We start from the raw sequence: 24,757 nt of genomic DNA on the forward strand, positions 1-24,757 counted from the left end.
CGTTAGTTCTGCTTTCTGGTTGAAGTTTTCACCTTCTTTGGTTTCTATTCACAATTACTACAAATTATTACCGCCCACCAATATTTACTTTTTAACTTTAGACAGTAGACACTCATAAATAAATTTCAAAGTTTGGGGTTTAAAATACCTGGCGAGGTTGGGGTATATCCAGATTAATTGGGGTATACCCAAATTTAAATGGACCTAGTGCTCTTGTTAAGGGGTGATTAAAATTGGTGATTTTACATTAATATCCTTGAACTAATTAACTTAAAATTAAACCCTAAAATTAAAAAACTCTTAATCTTCCCTAAACTCTCTTCTCTAATCTCTCTGCTCTTCCCCTTCATCTTCTTCCATTTATTCCATCAACCGAAAATCTTCAACATTGATTTTCCAAAAAAATGGTTGATTCTACCGGCGAAAAGAATACTCTAAGTGATGTCTTAACTCAAACCCATCATTGTGTTGTGTGATTTGGTTGTTATATGATTGTTATATTAGGTTAGAAATCGAAAATTATGATTTCTGTGTCTTTAGTCGGCAAGGTTGTAACATGCATATCTTGTCGACTTTTCATAATAGCTGTGGCGACTGTAAACTTTTTCAACAGCCGGCAGAGTAATATTTGAAGACCTTGCCGGCTAATACAGTCGGCAAGGTCGTAACATGCATATCTTGCCGACTTTTCATAATAGCCATGGCGACTGTAAATTTTTTCAACAGCCGATAGGGTATTTTTTGAAGACCTTCCCGACTAATACATTTTTCTCAACAACCGACAAGGTATTTTTTGAAGACCTTGCCGACTAATAAAATTTTCTGTCGTCTTCTGTGTCTCATAAAAATAAAGTCGGTATGATCTTCATTCATCGACCTTGCGGACTTTTCATACTTTCAAAACTGATGAAAGTATTGATTTCTGATCTAATTTTGAGTATGATTTCATACAACAACTTTGCAATCCCCTCTTTAGAAATGTTTGAGTAGTGTGCTTTCATTTCCGTTCCAAAAGATTTTCTCAAAACAATTTTTTTTCATCAAAAATCTTCCCAAATAAGTTCAGTCAAAAATAAAATTTCATAACTCAAATTCATAATTTGAGAAGTTTTAATCTTTTAATTAATTAACCTAATCGGATTTTTAGTGTTAATTAAACAATGATATATTAGCCATTTAGAAAATATATGGTTAAGAGATGTGTTGTTTTATTTCAAAATGACCCAAATTTTATCTCATTAGATATACCCCAATCAATCCGAATATATCCCAATCTCGTATTAAAATATCATGCCACTTCCAGTTTTAGTCATTTTAAAATCTTCTCTTTCTCCAAGAGGCTCACTAACATGAGTGATGTTACGTTAACTCAAGAAAAACACGGAAAAAATCCCGTAAAAGGATCGTGCGGCATAGAAGGGGAACGTGTTTAGCATCAGGAGGATAAAGGCTGATATAGGTCCCACAACTCTCTCACCTCTCCTCATACGGGTTTGACTGAGGGATTTGCTCCCGGTACACCGTTGCACTAACATTCACAATCTGCTTCGAAAGAAAAAAAAAACATTCACAATCCGTATGACACCTTCTTTTTCTTTGTTTTTTTGATAAATATTCACAATCCGTATGGCACCTTCTGAATCAATATTAAACGTTGATAAGAACAAAATTCGATCCGTATGAGATCACTTACACCAGCAAAACCGTCGATGAAAACAAATAACCAAAACCTGATCCGTATGACGCCTTTTAATTAATTGTGAACCGTTGATAAGAACCAAAAAAAATCGCCATCCGGCATTTCTCCTCTATAAATCCCCATTCCCAAATCACAGATCCTCACAAATCCAAAAAGTCTCGCTATTTTCTTTGAAAACCTAACAATTAGATCTTTGTAATTTCTTCATCTTCGATAATGGCTCGTACTAAGCAAACTGCTAGGAAATCCACCGGAGGAAAGGCACCAAGGAAGCAATTAGCAACAAAAGCTGCTCGGAAATCTGCACCGGCAACCGGAGGAGTGAAGAAACCCCACAGATTCAGGCCAGGAACTGTCGCTCTTCGTGAAATCAGAAAGTACCAGAAGAGTACCGAGCTTTTGATCCGTAAACTTCCATTTCAGCGTCTGGTTCGTGAGATTGCTCAGGATTTCAAAACTGATCTGAGGTTCCAGAGTTCAGCAGTTGCAGCCCTTCAAGAAGCAGCTGAAGCTTACCTTGTTGGGCTATTCGAAGACACTAATCTCTGTGCAATTCATGCTAAGAGGGTTACCATTATGCCCAAGGATATTCAACTTGCTCGTAGAATCAGAGGTGAACGTGCTTAGAGGAGGAGATTAACAAGGTCTTTCTGTCTTTCAATTTCTTACTGGATTTTGTAAATGTTTTGGGGGATTTTTCTATAGCTAGCTAAGGATGGACGAAATGTGGGCTTGTAGTTTCCAGATCAAATGAAATGAAAAAAAAAAAAAGTTGATGTTATTTTCTATCCTGAAAGTTTCTATTGATCCGATGAAATGAATTACCACTGTTATCATTTTGAGAATCAGAGGCGAACGTGCTTGAAAAGGGAGAAGATTCTTATCTAATTTGTCTTCTATCTTTTTGGAGTTCTTCTGTGTAAATGTGTTTTTCTGTGTGTTCTGGTTTGTTAGATTTGCTTGTCTGATTGGTTTCAATGAATCCCTCAGTATATGTCACGAGGATCACTTCAAACTGCTACAGCTTGGGTGCATTAGATGCTTGTACAATGGGTCTTGGCAGGATGTGGTGGATGCATTACCGGAGAACGCAAAATCTGTATTGCCTGGTATATTAATTCAATTGCATAAGAAACTAAAGAAGGTGACAAGTCGTCTCTCAGTAACTTACAAAATGAAAATGGATGCAGTTTATTCGAAGAACTTCAGAAAATCACTATATTATGCCGGCCTCCAGCTGCTGGCAGCATGAACCAACGGGTTTGAGTTGTAAAGACGATGGTGCATCTACTTCTATTCGTAAGGCAGGTTAGTCGTTGAATTAGTTATATCAGCTTAATTTTCAAAATCTTTTTCGTCCTTTTAAAATTTAGAGGTTTATAAATGAATTCTTGATATGCTTCTAAACTTGATCCCCACATAACTAAACACAAAACTCTTAGTATTGTCTTACTGGTTCCGATGGATCAATGTCATTTTCAGAAGATCCCAACATTAATCTACCAAACCCCTCGTATCATTAGCAATGTTGTGCCGGTAAAGCAATCTCCAATCATGTACCTGCAAACAAGATCTAATGTCAAGCACAGCGAAAAATGCACATAAAAATCAAAGTTGAAGATCTAACAATCCATGCGCATTTCACAACCATTAGCAAGCTAAAGTCAGATGTTGGGAAAAAACTAGACATGCCACGATGTAATGATTTATCAAAATTTACTCAAGAAGCAGATAATTCCTCCTACTGGAATCATGCATTTCCCTGGTGCTAGGAATATTTTGCTAGTAAAATCCACATGAGAAAAACCTCCAGCAAGCTGTTGAAGGTTGTACAAACTGGGAATGATTTATTTACGAACACTGATACAGGGCAGAGCAGATGAAGAAGGAAGACAATTAATAATAAGAATGGGCAAAGATTCACCTGATGAGGGCTTTGCTAATACTCCATTGTAAACTATTTCCCTAAAAGATAGTCCAAGGCAATAAAACTCAATCAAAACTTTCTCTGTTCCTCTAAACTGCCATCTTTCCTTATTCGAGGATTCTGAATTGCAGGATAACGTACACTATAACTAGTGACTAGCGTTATACTGTGGTTGAAAAGATGTAAAATTGGTGTTTCTAATCTTTAACTGGTTTCAGAGAATTCAGCAACTACAAGTTTACAGTACGCGTAGAGAGAATGTAAATGAACTTACTGAAAATTGGTGGCGTCCTTTATCCGCTGCTGAAGCATTTGATGCCCTGTATCAGCCATCTTTTCCATTTCCTATAATTAAACTGAACCCAAATTTTTAACTAATTCATCACGCTTTAAAAAGAAGCCCTAAAACCCAGTAATCATCAATCAAAGAAAAACTCAGACCATGAAAAAGAAAACAAACAAAATCCTTAATTTCTTTTTTGAACTAGAAACAAAGGATAAGTGAGAGAAATTATACCACTTAGAAATTTGACAAGTTCTGCAAAATGTTACCCTGAGAAAGCCCGCAGAAAGCTCGAGCATTAAGTGACAGATGTGGTGAGAGATGACATGCTGCAACAGGAGGTAGTAGTGACTGTGTGCATCCGAGTTCTCCCAATGTCCTGGAAATATAAAACCCACATTGATAATCAAATAATTTGAACATCAACGAATTAGGGTATTAGAGAAACCTAAAAACATGAAATCTAAGGCTTTTAGTTGTTGGGAACTTTCACCTTGGATTAGCGAAGGAAAAACGACTAGTCCGAGGGGGAGATGTAGGTAGCTGTGACGGACGAAGGCGAGGAAGTGCTGGTGAAGATCGTACTGACGAGGCTCTTGCTGTTGATAGTAACGACCTCGATAAAGATCCCGCTGAACGCCATGCCATCTGTCACTCTCTCTATGTATTCTGTATGTCTTTTAAAGGTCAATGGGTGAGAACAACTGAAATACCGTTCGATGCACAGCTTTATAACAATAAAATTGAAATAGCATTGTTGCTGTTTTTTATCAGAAAATATAAGCCTCGCTATAAATATAGGCCCTGCATGGTGGCAGCCTGGCAGGATGCTATATGCAATTGTGCGGCTGTTAAGTTATTTATAGACAGTTCTCCAGCTGCTTGGTAAAGTGGAAATTTGTCAAAAGAAAAGGTTCCCAGCTGTTTGGTTTACTTGTTTTTCAAAAATTCAGAAGTGTAAGCGTAAAAGTTGTTCAAAATTATATCAGATTTACTTTATAAAAAAACTGGTTACAGAAATCATTTACAGTACAACACATACTTCCAGTTATCATAGTGACTTACTATCTTCAACACAATAAGAACCTAAAAATAGAATAAGTCATGGACTTTACAGTATCATGTACAACCTACAAGCAACAAAAACAAACTGATTCTGTAATGTAACGGCATGTGATATGTTCCATCCTGCCTCAAACTTTGTAAAGTAATCCTAATAAGATCGACCCCTATTCATTGTGCATTTAATCCATGATTGACAGGGCTAACAACATCCCAATCCTATTCTGTTTCTGACAAGTTTTAACACTTGCCATTGGATTCGCAACTTGAGAGGGGTAGATGGAAGAACTTAATAATTAGGATACAAACAGAACTAACAGAATGAACGAATCCTGACTTCTCTTTAGTCCATACACAAAACTAGTAATCTCAAAGCCAAAATGAAGCTAGCTTCCACAGTACCACAGTTCATTTAGATATCTTCCTATTATCAGTGTTTCAGAAAATCAAAGTGCAACCTATCGTCCTGAAAACAAACTCTTTTCTACATGGCATGTTAATCATTTTCTCAACCTAACCAAACCTTATGTACTAAATTATCCTAATTTAAGCATTTAACCTTATGTACATAATCCCATATTCTAAGGCAAACATAAATTTCTCCTAGGTATTTTATCAAACAGTTTGCATACAAAGTCCTTTCCAAGCTATACATACATTGCATGCTAAAATCAACAAAATGCGCATTAAAGGTATTGGAAATTGAGTACAAATACTACAAAATGGAGATCATCAACAACAACATAAGAAATCAAATTACAGGATTTGGGGTTTTGAATAATAAGAAGAAGAAAAGAAGAAACTTACATGAACGGAAATTGAATTGATTCTCCCTGTGTATATATGCACAAACAAGTAAACTGAGTGTGTGTATATATGGATGAAAACACCTCTTCGCTCGCTGATTCCCTAAATCTGTATCCCCCTCTCTCTCTCTAGGGTTTTTGGCAGAGAAGAAGAATGTGCACATTAGTCATGCGGTGGAATCTTTTATTTTTTGTTTTGTTTTTGAAACAAGCTTATTATTGGGGCGTCATGGTTTATTAGAGGGCGGCATTGTGATGGTAATGTCCCTTTAGTTGGTTAGGGGATGTCCTAAAAGGGATGTAAATTTATTAGATTACCCTTTTCATCTTAAATCAACCAAAATCAAATCATTTTTTTTTAAACCTAATGAATCAGAAAAAATCAAATCAGTTTTCTTTTTTTCATTTTCTTCTTCATCTTCTCTTCTCCTCCATCAACCGTAACCTCCATTAAAATTGAAAATTCCATCGTCTTCGATTAATCGTCGATTTGGAAAATGTTTGGAAAACCCAGTTAGGGTTTAGTTTATTTTGTTCGATTTACGTTTAATTTCTATCAAAAATTAGGATTTTAGATGAAAATTGAAATTTCTGGGTTTATGCGAGTTATGGTCGATTTTAACTCTATTACAAACCGTAACGGGAGATTTTGATGTTGTTACGGTTGGTAATAGTTCAACTACCAACCGTATGTTCTTATATCTGAGATTTTTCTTCAGTTACGGTTGGTATCGAGCATTTGATTACCAACCGTAACTCAGTTACGGTTGGTAGTTCATCTTTTACGAACCGTAACTTCGATTTACGGTTGATTATGAGCAAAATTCCAACCGTAATTAGCTCTAAAAATGTAAAAAAGTTGAATTTTTTACGTACTTTAGATAACTTTGAGCAACAAAAAGCTAGTTGGTACTAATTTAGAAGTATACCCGGTCATTTTCAGGTCCTGGTTTTTTATTTTGTTGGTTAATTTCTTCAATTGATTGAGATTGACCTTCTCCTCTAAACTTTTTTTTTAACTCTAAAAATCTGATTTTGGTTTTGATTTTGAGTTAATATAAGTGAAATCAATCATTAACACTAAACTAGGTTACCAATAATGAGGGTTAATTTGTCATTTCCAGTTTTTTTTATTATAAGAGACGCCTAGAATGATCATGTAATGACCATTTTTGTCCTATTAGAATGTCGCCCCTCTAATAAACCATGTCGCCCCTATAATAAGCTTGTTTTGAAAGGAAACCTACGTTATGCATTATTTGTCGGTACAAGAAGCCCAGTTGGGACTTGTGCTTGGCCAAGTACAATAAACGAAGAAAAGAAAACCCGGGTCCGACGATAATGTAGTTGGCGTTGACAGTTTGCTAAGGCATCAACATCTTGGTTACCTTCCTTGAATTAATGAGTGACCAGAGTCTGTGGCCAGTGCGGATACGACGTTGTCGGGTCATACTCAAAGTATGTGGTCCTCTTTTTTTTTGACATGTATAAAAAGTGGGAATGTTATAAGTGAAAAATACTAGAACCACCCTATTATGTGGGTCCAGTATTTAGAAACCCCACAAAATGGATCTTCCACTATCAACTCCATACTTTCAATTTTTGATATTTTTAGGCCCAAAAATTTTATTTTTGGGGCCAGGTTTTGAAATTTTCCAGATTGCTGACATCAGCACCTTTTTTAATAAATATGAAAATACCAAAATTAACCTCCAGTATTTATAGTCGTTTTATACAATAAAAAATATACAAAATCAAATCAACTATTTTTTCAGCTCTCTCTTCTCTCGTTAACAGAAAGAGAATTAGATTTTTTCTTCACACGAAATCGTTGCATTGAAAAACAAAAATTTGTTAGTTTGCTGATGTGTTGAAGACGAGAAGAAGAACACGAATTCTTTATTTTTTTCTCAATTTGCTGATGTTATTTACTGGATTACAGATCTGACGAGATTGAAACAATGCATTGGAGAACAACAAATACGTTTGTATCAATTTATCTTTTCTGTTTGTATCAAATAGGTTTGATTTATTAATTTTTCTGATCGATTTGTTTGATTTTTATCTTCTACTGATTTTGATTTTTCTTTTTTTGTTTCGATTTTGTTGAGTCTGAGAAGAGGAAGAAGACAAGTTGTAATAGAGCAATCAACATAGGTACAGATTTCGTTTTTGATCTAGTTTTCAGTTCCATTGATTTCGATTTTTATGATTTGGATGTAGTTTGTTAATTTTTTAATTTGGTTTGATACTGATTATGTGTTTGATTGATACTTACAACAGGATTGGTTGATACTGAGAAAAGGAATAGAAAAAACATTGTTTCAGAAGAAAGAAAACAACAAATCTAGGTTCGAATTTTATTTGGATTTGATTTGAAATCTTTTTTTATCATTTTTTTAAGTATTTGTTGTTCTTGCATGTCCGATCTGAGAATTTGTTGTTTAATTTTTGTTGATACTGAGAGGAGTATGAAGAAACAATTTTGTTTCAGAAGGACAAATGTTTACAAATAATTGATTTAGGCATGTTGTTTTTTTGTTACAGTATGTGTAACTTGAGGTTACACATATATATCCTGTTGTATTTTAAGCATGTGTAAAGAAGATGCAGATACAATTTTGTTTCAGAAGACCAACAATTGATGTAGAGATCACATTTTTAGTTATAACATGTGTGACTTTAGTTTACACATATATATCATGTTGTATTTTAAGCATGTGTAACTTGAAGTTACATATACATATGTAGCATGTTTTATTTTGTAAACAGTTGTATCATTTGTATCTTTTACTAATATTTCTATTGTTGAGTTTGTTAATTGCTCATTGTATTATTTAGCTTGACGCATAGAATATATTTCTCACGAGGGGGCAAAGCCCCCAAGTGAATTGAGTTCGGTTTTTTATTTTGATATTTTTATTGTATGTTTGTAATTTCCAGGTTGTCATGGATCATTTTGGTTGCATCGTTGTTGTTCGCTACTTTTCAAATTTCATTACCATCCGTATTAATGTTGAAACTAAACTTGATGAGTTTAAGGAACAAGTTTGCAAGGAATAGAAGCATTTTATTCCAATTGGTATTTGTTTCTTCTTCCGAGAAGGTGGGAAAGAATTCCGCTTGACTGTGATTATTCGTTGCAATCTATTGCATCCATCTCAAGAGTAAAAAGAAGACCAATGTCGATATTTTCTTGCAAAATGTTACTCATGCAACCTCTTCATCTAATGGTTATAGTACGTCTTCGTCGAGAAACAATCATTCTGTTGCAATGTATTTGTAGGACAAAAGGAAGCATGCAAAACCTTTGTTATCGGATGGTTGGCCCAAGGTCCTTAGTGAGATTGGTCATGTATTTGTTTAAGGAGTTAAGAAAGTCAGGGTTGCTTACACCAAGTATCGTCTTCGCACTGGTTTCAACATGGTTGTAACACACAATGAGCGTTTTAGGTTCACGGCTAAGTGTGCAGTAAAAGAATGCGGCTGGAAATTTCATGCAGCTTCTATTGATGAAAGGAATGAAATGTTTAAGGTAGCTTTTATGTGGTCTGTTATCTTGTGCTTAGCATATGTTGTGTTTTGTTGCAGTATATGTAACTTTGGATTACACATGATATTTTTTGCACCGTATTGTTTTTGGTTGATTTGTTTATATTTTGTATGAACCTCTTCAGGTCAGGTCTTATAACCCCGAGCACATTTGTGGTGCTGGTGGGCGGAACTTGAATCAAAAATACTCCACCAGATTCACGTCTAGTTTGATTGAGTAAAAAGTTCGGAAAAGTCCTCACAAGAAGCCTAAGAAAATTGCAGCTGATTTACAGACCAACTATGATATTACCATGGAGTACTATCAGGCCTATACTGGTAGGGAAAAGGTTTATGAGACCATTTATGGCGACAATGTGAAGTCCTACTCGCACTTGATATGGTATATTAATGCTATAAGGGAAACCAACCCTAGTAGTGTGATAAAGTTTGAATCTGATCCTGCAAACAAACAGTTCCAACGGATTTTGATTGCTTTTGATGCATGCATCAAAGGGTACCGGTTTTGTCGGCTAATGGTTTACTTGGATTCCACTTTCCTTACTATAGATTCAGAGGTTTCTTGATGGCAGCTACTGGGATCAATGGTGGTAAAGGTATGTTTTTTTATGTTTTTTTTTTGAACAACTTCAGTTGAAAAATAACCGAGAGTTACACATGTGTAAGTCTCAGTTACACATTGGTTTACTCAGTGTGTAACTAAAGGAATAGCATATGTAACTTTAAGTTACACACTAGTTTTTGGATGTGTAACTTGTATTTACACATTGTTTTATGTTTTTTGTGAAACTTATTATTTTTCAATTCTGCCTACTTCTTTTTGTAGGATTTTTCCTACTTGTTATGGCAGTAGTCGATTTTGAGAATGTCAACAACTGGGAGTGATTTTTAAGGAATTTGACTGAAGTTGTTGGTGATGGGAGGCCAATCACCTTCCTTTCGGATCGCCATGAAGGACTCTTGCACGGTGTTCCACTTGTCTATCCAGATTCATTCCACGACTTCTGCTACTATCACTTGATGACTAATATGCCCATCAATGGATCAGATCCTAGGTACACGCTTGTGCTGGACCTTTTCCAATAGGCAACATACGCACTCTCATCTGAAAACCATGCTAAGGTCATACATAAAATTAGAGATTTGAACTGCGATTGGGTGGCTGATAACATCGAGACCATCCCACCTGAATCATATGCGAATGCCTATTCCAAAGGTTGTCGGTATGGACGCACATCTAGTACTCCATCAGAATCACTCCACAGCTGGATTCTGGTTCACAAGAAGATGCCTGCATCTGCTCTTCTTGATCATGTTAATAGAGTGTTTTTTATTTTATTTTTTGTTGTTGTTGTTGTTGTTGTTGTCTTTTATTTCTTGTTTTGTCACTTTTCATATTCTTAAATATTTTTCCTTTTTCAGATTAGGAGGAAAATAATGGTAATGATGGCAGACCGTCGTGAAATTGGCGCTAATATGATGACTCCATTAACCCCCAGAGTATGAGGAAAGTCTTGAGGCTCTTCAAGATGAAGGTTTGGATTGGGAAGTATTGGTGGCAAGTCCTACCATGTTTTTAATTTTTAGCGAAATGACGTTCATGGTGGACCTTGAACACCAGACTTGCACCCGTCAAAGGTTTTGTTTCTTATGATTTTTTTCTTTTTGTATGTTCATTTTTTTGAAAGTTTATAGGATGTGTAACTTCTAGCTACATTATATATTTTCATGTGTAATTACTGTTTACATATAATATTTTTGCAAGTGTAACTTAAAGATACACATTCTGTATATGCATCTGTAACTAGCTGATTTTGAGTGTTTTATGATTTGTATGTCCAACTAACTGATGATTGTTTTGTTTGTTTTTGAAGCTGGCGTGTATACAGTTTTCCCTGGGCTCATGCTCTTTCAGACATATATAAGATTAAACGTGAGGCTATTGATTTAATTTCACCGTATTTTACGAGTGACTATTTTGAGAAGACTTATTTGCATTGCATCCAGCCAATTTCCAACTACAACAGGCCTATTGATATTGATAAAGACAACACTATCAACCTTCCTATCGTAAAGAAACAACCAGGTAGACCCCCAGGAAAAAGGATTCTAAGTAAAGGTGAGAAGAAGGCTAAAAAGGAAAGTTTATTGCAGCAATTGCAAAGAAGCAGGTCACAACATGGCAGGTTGTAAGAATCCTCCGAAGTACACACCATCTAGCTTTAACCTGAAGAAGTTCATTTCTGCAAGTATTGATTTTATGTGTGGTTTCTTATTTGTCTTGGATTATTTGTTTTTTAGTTTTCTTCATTTCGGTTTGCATGGACCAAACGTTTTTATTTTTCTGCAACGTTGATTATGTGCAAGGATCATTTATTCAGATTTAATATTTTGTGAGTTCATAGGTGAAATTTGTTTTTATTCCCAATGTGTGTCTTCTGAACACAGAAGGGAAATGCATGTGTAACTTTGGTTTACACTTATGAAATATGGATGTGTAACTATTACTTACACATTGTTGTTTTTACATTTTTTTTGATTTAGCTTTATCTTAATTGCATGTGTAACAATGAGTTACTTAACCTATGTTTCAACATTTGACCCTGGTATACATTCCACTATATTGTCTTTACCTGTTGACTGGAAATAACATATGTAACTTCAAGTTACACATCTTAATTTGACGTGTAACTTTAAGTTACTTAACCTGTTGCATACTTCTGAAACCTGTACACACAACAGGAAAAATTCTAACAAGATATTTTTATAAATCTAATAACAACTTATAGTTAACAAAAGTATAAAAGTTTCTAATTTAATGAATTTCAATCCAAAAGTATAAAAGTTTCTAAATCCAAGAACTGCTAAAATCTAGTAACTGGTAAAATTTAAAAGTTTTAACAACATATTTGCATGTCTAATAACGGCTTGTAGCTAACAACATATGACTGCTTTACACATCTCCGGATGGATCTGAAATAATCTTGTAAATCATGCTTCCTCTCATGCAGTTCAACTTGTCAGTCAACCATCTCACCATATGTGTTGTTGGTTTTTTGTCAAGTGGTTTATTCTTCATCATGATCTTCATGTAAGTACATACAAATAGAAGGCAGTCAGGGATGAAACCTTGTTTTGGTGAAGGGAGATTTCTGGCACTTTCATTCAACCCAATAGGACAGCGGAGTGTCAATTCTCTAGTTATTGCAAATGATTGGCTTGCTGCAAGTGGTCGTGCCTGAGGTCCTTATTGTCTGACGAGTTCATGTGGGACCAAGGTTTAGTGCTAGTCAATTCATACTCCAGCAGTGTGAAGTGTGTGTTGTTATTGCACATTGGGGCGAAAAGTCTAACTGCATTGTTTTTGCACTTGTAATAGTCCTTGACAAGCTTAGGAATCCAGAATTTCCTGAAATCACTGTCATTGTCCAAGTAAGATTTTTGCAAAAACCATTTGGAATATCAAACACACATTTTAAACAAAAAGTTACAAATGCACAAGTGATTATGTAAACAGAAGTTACATATAAGGCCTTATAAATGGATGTGTAACTTCAGATTACACATTATAAATACAAATGTAATCTCAGATTACACATTACATTTTGCCAACATTAAAAAATATGAGCATGTTATCGTAATCTTACAACACCCATTAAACATTATAAATGCAATAAGACTTTAAAATTTTCAAAGTACTTACATATTCTTTTGGAGAGAGGAATAATGCTTGGTCATACTTGTTGTTTGAGTTCATTTTTTTCCTCAACCTGCTAATGTAGAAATCGATAAATTATGACTCCAGGTAGGCTTCTTTCTTGGTAAGCTGGAGCATTAGTTGTCCAGTTATATTAAAGAGCGGGCTACCATCTTCATTGAATTCCATCCAAGCAATGTCTCTACATCAGAAAGAAGGAAGCAATTAAACAACATAACAGAGTCAAGTAGTAAAATACAACGATCAATATTAAAACCTACATTTAAACACGATAATAGAATCAAACATGAGTTCTGGCTACAACTACTTACGTTTTGGTATGAGTACAGAAATATTCAAGCACTTTCTTCTTTCGATCGCCATTCATCCTTTCAATAACTAGGGAACCTTTCACATCCTTTATCATTGTCCCATTATCTTCTTCAGCAACCTCAGTCATTGTTTCTTCTTCTACTTCTGGAACTGCAGGCATTATTTCTTCTTTTACTTCTCGAACTGCGACCATTTTCTCTTCATTGGCAGTCTTCTTAATCCTCTTTGAATTTTTTTCATACTCTTTCAGATCTTGTGTTTGAATTTTTCTATTCCTCAGCACGCGTTGTTGTATGAATGCTGGTCGACTTTCTCTCAGTGTGTTGGCAACTTCCTTGAGTAACTCTCCTGCAGGTTTTGGAGTTTTATCTATGCCAAGGCTAAAAAAGTTTTCCTGTGTTTTAGCTGTGCAAACAAAAATAGGCAGAATAAAAAAAAGTTACACATGTGTGACAAAAAGATACACTTGGTGCCCAAGTATGTAACTTAAAGTTACACAAGCCTAAATAATATGTAACTTCAAGTTACCTAATTCTAAGTGACTAAGCATGCTCCTAGTCATGTCAAGAAGAGTTCGATTTCTACGCTCAGCCACACCATTTTTTTGTGGCGTATCAGGCATAAAAATTGATGAATAATACCATGATTTTTACAAAAGTCACCAAAAAATTCATTCACCACCTCTATCACTGCGAAGAACTTTATTTTTTCTGCCTAACTGATTTTCTACTTCATTTTTATATGTGATAAAAATATCTAAAGCATCAGATTTCTTAGACAGCAAATAAACATAACCAAAACGAGAATAGTCATCGGTAAATGTGATAAAATATGTCATACCTCTATGAGTTTTAACATTCAAAGGACCACATATATCACTGTGAATGATATCTAACAAATCATTTGATCTAATAGCTTTACCAAAAGGTTTCCTAGACATTTTATCCATCACACATGGTTCACATATGTTAAAATCAATTTTAATTTTATGAATTAAACCACTACTAGACATGCAAGATAGTTTATCTTTATTAACATGACCCAATCTCATATGCCACATAAGAGAATCAGAAATATCAAGAGAATTAGAACACTCATAGAAATAAGCAGAAGAATTAACAACTTTATTAAAATCAGAAGATTTCTGGTTCAAGCGATACATACCATCAACTTTAGTCCCTCAAAATAAAATTCTACCATGCTTTCTAACAGACACTTTTCCAGATCGAATTCTAACCTCATAACCCTTATTATCTAGACACGGTACAGACACCAAGTTTTGCCTTATATTAGGAGCGACCAATACATCAGTATAGTAGGGACTAAGTTATTTTGACCAGGCAAAGACAATCTCACAGTTCTGATGCCTAAGACATCACAATAAGTATTATTACCCATATAAACTCTGTGTTCACCGGTTTTGATCTCCTTAATGTCAACAAAACAATCCCTAGATTTTTCCACATGTCTTGATGAAACATAATAATCGATCCACCATGCATTTGTATCACAATCATCTAAAAGAGACTCCGAGACAACACAAACAATATCCTTAGACCCACTACCACTAGACTTAGAGTTGTTATTCTTTTCTGGGCAGTTGGATTAGTAATGGCCTTTCTGCCTACAATGATAACAAGTAATATTCTTTGCATTAGAATTCTTCTTCTTGTTAAAGTTTTTCTTAAAAGGCTTCTTATTGGGTCCAGAATTCTTGTTCTTGTTTGGTTTGGCTACTTCTTCAGTGACATGAGATTGAGATGATTCACCTCTTTTTTCACGACGTTGAGCTTCAACACCCAGCAACATAGGTAAAGTAATCATATTAACATCTCTACCAGACATATTAATAGCTACCACTACAGATTCCAATGAACGTGGAAGACTGTGCAACAAATTAGAGACTTGCATCCTATCAGGTATGGGTTTCCTGCAGCAACTATTTGTTTTGCAATCATAGTCATACGGATACAATGATCAACATCAGATTCATTTTCTTTCATACGGGTGGTATTAAACTTCCCAATCAACAACTGTATATATGTCTTAGACTGTCCCCCATAGGATTGAGTGACAGCCTCAAACATAATTTTTGTTGTTTGATAACCTTCATATATAATTTCTAAGTCTGGATCCATAAAGGTTAACATAGTTGATCTATCTATTTTATCATCTTCTAAGAAACACTCGTAACAACGTCCAACAGCAGGATTGGGATTATCAGGCTCATGAGGAATAGGAACATCAATCACATATTCCACTTTTTCATGAAACAATATATGCCTAATACGTCTTTTCCAAGTAGAAAAATTAGAACCATTAAGACGTTCAGTTTTGCTTAACTCATGACTTACTGCCTTAGATGCCATTGGACACTAAACAGGTGATAGAGCTGCACAAAAAAGTCAGCCAAACCAACAGTCTTAATCACCGATAAAGCTTCCAAGGGGTACTGACCTTTAATTTGGAAGTAAGCAAATAAGAGAAGGAAACCCCAAACCGAAGTAAATAAGGAATTTGTGAAATCCCCAAATATGAAGAAGTAATTAATTTGTACGCCTGACTCCAATTGATTGGTGCGAGCAAGAAGTAAACACCAACTTGATTCACTGGAAAGAGATTAACCCAAATCGAAGTAGCTGGTGTACGTCTTCAATTGATGCGAATCACCCTGATTTGTTTTCCCCCTTCGCGAAAAAAACAAGGAACCAAACCGTGCAAGTGTGAACCTAAGAGAAAAAAATTCACTTTCCCTTTTTGATAATTAATTTCACTCAAACCTCACCTAATCTGACCTAGCTCTGATATCAATATTGGATCTGCAATATTGATTAGGGAGTAATGAAACAAAAAACACAATGAAAATGATTCAAAGAGATAACAAAAGAAATTAAGAAAGAATATATTAGAGATGGATCAGTCGGTCCTCTACAAAGCATGGATTTTTGGTTTCTCAGGAGTGTGAACTTTATAATAAAGGAAACTTCACACGTTATCAACTCTCTCCAATTATTTCTGCCATTCCACATTCACTTGATGCACCCAAATCAAGTCCCATGTCTACTGACTTGGTAGCATCTCATGACCATCCAATTTGTGTACAGATTGTACCACTTATATAACCGTATGCATATGACATATGAATTAAGAAACATAATGCAAGTATTATGTATATATAGCATACTAGTAAAAACAATGATAGTGGTGTGTGCAAAGAGTGTCACCAGTATTCGTGATACTTTACCTGATGGTGTGAGTCTTGACATTAATAGCCGTCTTTGTCCGTCAACACCATGGCCATTCTGTCCAATATTGGAACTTTTATACATTTTGGAACCACTCCCTAACAAATTTAACTTCTCTTGCTTCAATTGTAAATGTTGGTTAAACCATTTCTGGATTTAATCTATATATGTGTAAGTTTGATTTTGATTATATCTTGACGTCGATATGTTTGTTGGGTTGAAGAAAGCTTCCGTTCGATCAAATTTTTGAAATCGATAGAGATTTTTTAAAATCAGTCATTATTCGGGGCCATAACCATCTTCTTCAAAACGGCGAAATATCTGAATTGACTTTGTTTTGCTCTGTTTTTGCAGACAAACAATTTTTAATTTCATCCGAGTTTTATCAAAATTGGGTCAAAGAACTATGAAGTCGATTTTGTTGTTATTCAATCTTTTAGGTAGATTTCTGAAAATTTGAAGTTCTTTTTTTTTTTTGAACAAAAAGGATCTGAAATTGATCGATTACGATCAATGTAATGGATAGTTTCAATAACCTTGAACATATGATTTGTTTCTTTGATTATTTTGGAAGGATATTTGTAATCAATTTCTTAGATTATGTAATATTGCATCTTAATTTGATGAGATTTTGGAAATGGGAAGTCTGATTTAAAATTATCTGCACAAAGTTTGTGATGGACAGGAATCAATTTTTCATACTATAGAAGGCTTCTCTTTGGTCGGCCGATTAAAGTTACTAAATCATGTAGAGACACGTTTTAAGACACTTGTAAGGCCAAGCACTATGGGAGAGGTTATCCCTTCCCTATCCCTCATATGTAAAAAAGGGATAGAAGGCGGAAGGAAACCTCAGAGCTAGCACTACGGTGTCATCCATCCCTTCCCTATCCCTCAAAAACCCCAAAACTTAGTACTTTGGTCTCCCATATCCATATATGAGTAGGGATATCTCTCACTTTCCCTATTTGGAGGATCACATCTGACCCGCTTTGTAGGGTAGGGAAATCATACGTCTACTCAGTAGCCGTTATTTTTTTACACTTTACGGATACTGAGTAGTCGTATTACAGTTGCTACTGAGTAGCCGTATCAGTAAAAATATTTGTTTGACCTTTTTTCGTTTACACCTCTTTTACACCTGATCCTAGCCGTCCATTGTTAATAATAACTCTATCTTCTCCACCGTCGGATCCTAATGGTTATTTTTTCAAAATCCTCTACTAATACCACTCTAATTCTCTACTCAAATCACACCAAATCCTCTCTTCTTACAATTATTTTTTCCTCTCTTCTTATAATTAGTTTTCTTCACTAAAATTTATTTATCAAGTTTTCTTCTTTGAGCAAGAGTATTAAATTTTTTTTGCTCATCAATGTCGCACTCAAAAGCCAAAAAGGAACATATAATGAGATTTACTACTTTGGAAGATCATCACATTGTTACTAATTATTGTGCTCTTGATTATAACAATTATGCAGATAAAAATGAGTTATGGGAAATCCTTATTAAAAAATTTGTGGAAGGTTGTGGTGGGAATCCACACGACCGTACTTTAAAAATCGTTCGTAATTGATTTAGCATATTCAAGAATGAAGTGGATAACTTTTTCATTGTGTTGCAATAACCACTGTAAGTAATCTGGCTTGGACTCTATTAACCGGGTATGTTATCTAGATATGTTCATTATAGTTGTTGTATATGTTGTTTGTAAATAGTTTAATTTATGTGTATCTTATTTATGGTTTGTTTGCATTGATATAGGTGTTAATTGCGAAAAGTGTGCATGTTGAAATACACCAAAAACACTTTACTCGAGATACTGAGTATGAACTGCTTAAAGATGTTCCAAATGTACCAGTAGGTGTAGATAAAGATATAATCCAAGATTCTAATCCTCTGTTATCTCAAATTAATGGAAATTTCTCTAATATGTTTAGTATCCAACCCCATCTTCTCAAAATCCACCTACAAGCCAATTCGTCGAGACTCCATTTGCAAATAAATTTCCAAACACTTATAATGTCCCTGGCGGTATCCCTTTTCCATTAGGATATACCCCTAGTACGAATCCAAGTACAATATCTGGAACGTCGTCAGGTGGATTTACAGAAGACAAACGCAAGTCGAGAGTGGTGAAAAAAGCTCAAACTAATAAAAAGGTTGCTGGTACAAGCAAACCCGCCACGCCATCCTCGCAAGACTCCCAGATGAGCGACGCGGGAAGTAAACTTTTTGATTTTCTAAAAGAATCCCGAATGACAGTCGCACCTCGTCATGAACAACAAAACCAAATTATGGAGAAGTTGCTAGAACAACAACAAATTGAAGCTGCTCGAGAGAAAGAAGAAAGGGAAATAATGCAAACGGATCTCGAAAAGCTGGCTCCAAATGCAAAAAAAAGTATTGTGAATTAAAACAGAATGCCATATTGGCCAGGCAGTTGAGGCAAGGGAATAATCATTTCTATTTTTAATAGCTTAGTTTAAGTGTTTATTTTTTTTTAAGTAAAGTCGTGTTTCAGTTCCGGTAATGTAGTTTCCTTTTCAGTAACATTAATTTATATATTTCTAATTACGATAATTTGAATTATATTTTGTTATACCAACGGATCTTTAGTAACGGCTAGTTTCCAACGGCCACTTTCAACGCCTATTATAAATTGTCAAAAAGTTCCTCAACACAAACAATCCAAAATAATTGGCATTAGTATCCTATGTGTCTCATATTTTTTTGGTTTCAATAGATAACATGGTAATGGTTGGGTATACCGTAGAAGAAGATGTTGCACTCACCAAAACTTTTGTAAATGCTGCTACCCTGCCTATTAAAGATGTTCAAGAACTCTCCGCCTATGAAAAATGGATGTTGGTGTTTGACGGCTTTGTACAAGCGTTTGGAAATGTTAATAACCGAACCAGACGACAACTTCAGCAATGAATTTGTCAAATTCAAATACAAGTTCGCAAGTATGTTAGAATACAAAGAAAGATTCATGGTTACGCCCCACAACACATGACAACTGCGATTACCGTAGGTGGTAATAAATTGTTCTGGAATTTCGAATGTTGTTTCCACATAGACACTAACCTATGGACTTATGCTTATTTTACGTATGAGGAAATAGGAAAATTTTTGTACCGAATAAATTATCGTACAAAATTTACATGTTATAAGTGCAACTTAATCTTTAAGGCTAACATGCCTAACTTGGAATGTTGCAATCCGGAAATGATTGTCGGCGCTCATCCAGAAGACGGACCTAGCGAATAGTATATGCGGTTGTTGTTTAAGATTTTGTGGGTAAATCTCTGTGTAAACCCTCACGAGACTATAACTCGTCCACTAGGTTCACCTAAGGTTTTAAAGGGTTGTTGCAGATGCTAAGTGCAATCGGAGTTACTACGACAAGTAACCTAGGTTTTTATTCAACAATTTTAATGTACTTTTATGACGGCTCATTTCAAACGACTATATCCCAACGGATTTATAATGGCTAGTTTATAACGGCTACTTTATATCGGTTTAAGTTGTGTTATCTATCTCCAAACAACAAACACATTTTTTCATACACTTTGCAAAACTTCTCACATATTTCGATACCTCTCATAAGTCTTTATACGATGGGATCATTTAATTCAATCGAAGATTTGGCAATCATCAAAGCATGGTACGCAGAAACTTGAGTAGTAGATCACTACCCTGTAATGTCAGAACCCGAAACCTTTTGGGCGAAGATATATAACTAATATAGACAAGATTATGGGAATTCAAAGAGAATAAGTCTTCAACAAATTCATGATAGGTACCAGATTATCCAAAAAGCCGTTTGCGATTTTGTAACTATTTAACAACGGATCTTCAATGCAAGCCATATTAGCCTGTCCCCTCAACAATTTGTAAGTATTTTAGAATTTCTTTCGTACAAAACTACATTGATTGATTTTAAATTCAAACAATAAGTATATTGTGTTGTGTTATTGTAGCACGAAGTCGTTACGGCGCGTTATTTTGGGGAAAAGGGTGAAGCATTCACATTTGATGAAAGCTATAATTTCATGGTATCCAAAATCCCAGAGTATCAATCGCCGGACAATTCATCTGCTTCATCCAGTGAAGATTGAAAGTATAATAAATGTTTGTGTAGATTCTGTGTAAACCCTTACGAGACTATAACTCGTCCAATAGGGTCACATAGGGGTTTAAAGGCTTGTTGCACGTGCTAAGTGCAGTCGTGATTACTAGACAAATGATTTGGTTTTTATTCAATGGTTCTGAACTTGTTCTCTATTTTGTGGAATTTCAGTTTTATTTATGTCAAACTTTGATCAAATAAAACATAGAACATCATATCATATATAGATTGCAAGAAGACTTAAAGATAAAGTATTATATTAATTTAAGATAAAACATTCAAATATAATCATTCTTCAGGATTGTTGTTCCAAAGACTTGATTAACATATGATGCAAGGACACACACACAAAGACAAATTACATAAATATATGATAAAACATTCACATTTAATCATTCTTCAGGATTGTTATTCTAAAGACTTCATCAAAATATGATGCAAGAACACACACACAAAGACAAATTACATAAATATAAGATAAAACTTTCAAATTCAATCATTCTTTAGGATTGTTATTCCGAAGAATTGATCAACATATGATGCAGGAACATCTCGGGGCGATAAAGCTACATTTTGTCGGGATTGTAGGTATCATAACTTGCTTTCAATAGATGATAACATTCATCATGCGGAAAATTGTCGCCTGTCTGGTTAAGATAGTCTAAATGAGTAACACTTTTCTGAAATTTTTAAAAATAAACTTAACTTAAAATAGTTATAATTTTAGGAAATAAAAGAAATTTGTTAATAATTTGTTACCCTTTGTTCATGAGATATTACAGGATTACGTATGTTAACTTCGGTCTGAATCGTGACAAAAGTGATGATGTCCTTGTACATCTTGCTCCCCTTGCTCCAAAACCTCCTTGGACTTTAGCATTTGCATTTTCCGAATATGTTATCAAAAAATTCAAATACACTCTTTCAGAATTGGTTGCTAGTGTTTTGAACCACGTTCAAAATATTATTTTTTGCTTCAATCGAGGCTTGCATAAGAGCAACATCTTCTTCGTTGTTGAATCTCATTTTTATAAAACACAAATATGATAGTGAAAAGGCGAGGGTACCCAAATATACCTCAAGATAAAACTTTTCCTACCTATAAGTCCTTTCTATGAAACTGATTGTCTATGGACTGAGTCGAGACAATTCAACTAATCACTTCACACTTCGTGTGATCGTCTATGGATGCGAGAACGAGAAAATACAACAACGAAGTATATTTACTTGATACAAAGGTTCAGACTTAACCAAACATAACATCATTGCTTATCAAGTAAATAAGAATTAACGTTTGTGTAATTTACTTTAATTATAATAAAACAATTATAATGCGGAAATATAAAGTAAATAACACAGCAAGATTTTGTTAACGAGGAAACCGCAAATGCAGAAAAAATTCGGGACCTTGTCCAGAATTGAATACTCTCAGGATTGAGCTGCTACACAAAATTACACCTGACTTCGTATAGTTGAGACCAAGTTCCATCTGTATTCCCACGCCTACAACTTATAAATAAGTCACGTACTTGGAACAACTCCTTTGGTTCGTATTCCAAACAGTAAAGGAACAACAAATTTGTTTGGTATCAACTCTCTTCAACCAAGTGATATGAGTCGGACAAAGGCTCTTCCGTTTATCTTAACATAAACTCTTTCGTCAGGTCCCTAGATCTATCTTATGTTCAATTATCGAAGTAATCGTTTAAGATTAAGACAACAACACTCTTAATCCAAAGAATTGTGTTGATGCCGATCTACTCAATTAATCAATCAAATCTACCACAAGGATAAACCGACTATTAATTGGATCCTCTTTTACCGAAACAAGTATCGTGCACACCAAATGTTATAAACCCAAGTCAGATCTTCAATATCTTCTTTGTCCTCAAGTCTTCTTAAATCTTCAATAAAAACCTGCACACAATCACTTGAATCTGTTTTGATCAATCACGCACAAAACGGAGTCTGTTGACAATGGATAATCACAAGATCATCTTTAGAACTAACAACAATCTAAAGATACCTGTCAAAACTCTGAACTAGTTTGAGTGAATCGTATATCAAAAGAGAAGATTCTCAAGCATAAATAAACTAGGTGCAATCATATTTCACCCACTGTTAGTCAACCAAATCAATCGGAAACAAAAGATGAACCGCAATTATCTAGTTTCCCACCAATGGTACACGCTAAAGAAGACTTTAAACTGAGCGGTTGATAGACACATTTTTGTGTCTAAGTTGTCCTCAATTTTCTCTATGTTGGTACTCGATTTTGTACTTATTGTGGTGTTTTGTGTGTTTGTAGGTATTTTGAGAAATAAACATTTTTGGAAAAATCGGCTCGAAAAGTTGCTCGGGGCACCCCCGGAGAAAATTACTAAAGGCACCCGAGAAATACACCAGAGGCACCCCATAAATGTACCGGAAGCGTCCCAGAAATGTGTCGGAGGATCCCAGAAAAATTTCTATTTCCACCCCAAAATTACTATTTCCACCCCAATTGCTAAAGGGACCCCAGGAATGGATTAGGGGGAGGTCATCTTCTTCATTTGAATTTTGATTTTGGCGGGAAAATATTTGCTCTTCACTGGAAGATTTTCTCGATTGCATTTGGACGTGATTTTGTGCGATTCAATCGCTGAAACTTTGTGGAAAGATGTGATATATCATAACAAAGCTAGTATGGGTGTTTGTTTCGATCAAATTTGGCTGAAAAATCCGTGAGAAGAAAACAGGTCAGCACGTACACGGAAGAAGATATTCACGGGATTACAGCGAGTTAGACGTGTGATGCTCGTGTTTGGAAGAACCTAACCACTATTTGGAGTGTGGAGATGTTAAATATGGCAATATGGAAGCTTCAGAACGCGTGAAAATCAATATCAGTGATAAAAATGGAAAGAAAATAACCCGAGTAAATGAAGATTATTTGGAGTTAATGGAGGAGATTCAATGTCGCAATCACGTATAAATATGTTCACAAGGTATCATGGAGGGGGTGTCGAGAGTTTTGGGAGCTTAGGAGAGCTAGAAAAGACGTAATCAGAGTTTAACAAAACTCTGTTTCTGCTGCTGCTGCTGCATGAAGGTGAACTCGAAGAACAATAGACTGCAAGGAACTGTCGTTCTTCAACAGTGAAAAAGACTCAGAGGCGTGGGTCGTAGGTGGTGGTCGCAGACGCTACAGTAACAACAACACTTCTGCTTTGTTGTTTATTTTGGACGCTTTCTGTGGGTCGCACATTAGATGTTTTACATCAATTTTCTTTTTCTCTCCATTGTAAGCACTATTTGAGCAATGAATACCAATTTTGAGCAAGTTTACACAATGATGAGCTAAACCCATCCTCTGGGGTGACGGAGGAAGCTATTCTGCCAATGAAAAGTGGTAATTTCTATTTTAATAATTTATGCAATTTAATTTATGATTATTTGCCCAGAATTAAAAAGTTTTTCCAATGATTTTTATTAAGCAATTGTTATTTTAATTGATGGTATATGCTTAACTTTGAGTTCTTGATATTCCACGCTTTCAACTTACAATTGCTCTTTTATAAAATCAATTTTTGCAATAGTTAGAATCACTTAGAAGGAAAATAATTGCATAATAATATTAAAAATATCACTTTGGAATTGGTAGAAAAGTGGAATCCTTAGCCCCAATTCTCTCCATAATTTTCACAACATATTAACATTTATTTGCTTTATTTTCTTTATTCTTAAAATTTAAAATCTAAAAGCACAACCTTCACAAGTCTGAAACGAATCTTTTTACCACTATCACTATAGCACTTTTGAAAATCATCAAATTTTTGGCGCCGTCGACGCGGACTTGTCTTTAGGCTAGAGTTTTTAGATTTTTTTTTTCTTCTTTTTCCTTTTCTTTTTTAGTTTTTTTTTTTTTGTTTTATTTTATTTGTTCTTCTTTACGTTTTTGGGTTTTTGTCTTTTCCTTACAGAATTTGGAATTGGAACGAAAGAATATTTTGCCAAAGCTTTTGGTGAATACTTAAA

At 34.9% G+C, this 24,757-nt stretch overlaps 3 protein-coding genes across 6 annotated transcripts; 2 read left to right on the top strand and 1 right to left on the bottom strand.

Annotated features, from left to right (window-relative positions):
• The first annotated feature begins 1,828 nt into the window (after nucleotides 1-1,828).
• On the top strand, nucleotides 1,829-2,480 carry LOC113271663 (histone H3.2). The gene has a single exon (XM_026521561.1). It carries the CDS (start codon nucleotides 1,916-1,918, stop codon nucleotides 2,324-2,326), a length of 411 nt encoding a protein of 136 aa, XP_026377346.1. The 5' UTR covers nucleotides 1,829-1,915; the 3' UTR covers nucleotides 2,327-2,480.
• A 55-nt stretch (nucleotides 2,481-2,535) lies between these two features.
• Nucleotides 2,536-7,805, top strand: LOC113271666. Its single transcript, XM_026521563.1, has 3 exons — nucleotides 2,536-2,808; nucleotides 2,890-3,007; nucleotides 7,720-7,805. The coding sequence occupies exons 1-3, from the start codon at nucleotides 2,677-2,679 to the stop codon at nucleotides 7,797-7,799; spliced, it is 330 nt and encodes a 109-aa protein (XP_026377348.1). The 5' UTR covers nucleotides 2,536-2,676; the 3' UTR covers nucleotides 7,800-7,805.
• On the bottom strand, nucleotides 3,001-5,956 carry LOC113271667. 4 transcript variants are annotated; one of them, XR_003322267.1, is made up of 5 exons: nucleotides 5,779-5,940; nucleotides 4,403-4,586; nucleotides 4,179-4,288; nucleotides 3,901-3,971; nucleotides 3,001-3,259 (listed from the first exon to the last, which is right to left on the bottom strand). XR_003322267.1 is itself a non-coding variant. In XM_026521566.1 (4 exons), exons 2-4 carry the CDS (start codon nucleotides 4,555-4,557, stop codon nucleotides 3,978-3,980), a joined length of 270 nt encoding a protein of 89 aa, XP_026377351.1. In that variant the 5' UTR covers nucleotides 4,558-4,586; nucleotides 5,779-5,956; the 3' UTR covers nucleotides 3,960-3,977. The 4 variants fall into 4 exon arrangements, 2 of the variants coding, with proteins under 2 accessions (XP_026377351.1, XP_026377349.1); XR_003322266.1 differs by having other exon boundaries at nucleotides 4,144-4,288; nucleotides 5,779-5,938; XM_026521566.1 differs by lacking the exon at nucleotides 3,001-3,259 and having other exon boundaries at nucleotides 3,960-3,982; nucleotides 5,779-5,956.
• Nucleotides 7,806-24,757: the final 16,952 nt, after the last annotated feature.

Source organism: Papaver somniferum, chromosome 4 (assembly GCF_003573695.1).
Source record: "Papaver somniferum cultivar HN1 chromosome 4, ASM357369v1, whole genome shotgun sequence".
NCBI classification, from domain to species: domain Eukaryota; kingdom Viridiplantae; phylum Streptophyta; class Magnoliopsida; order Ranunculales; family Papaveraceae; genus Papaver; species Papaver somniferum.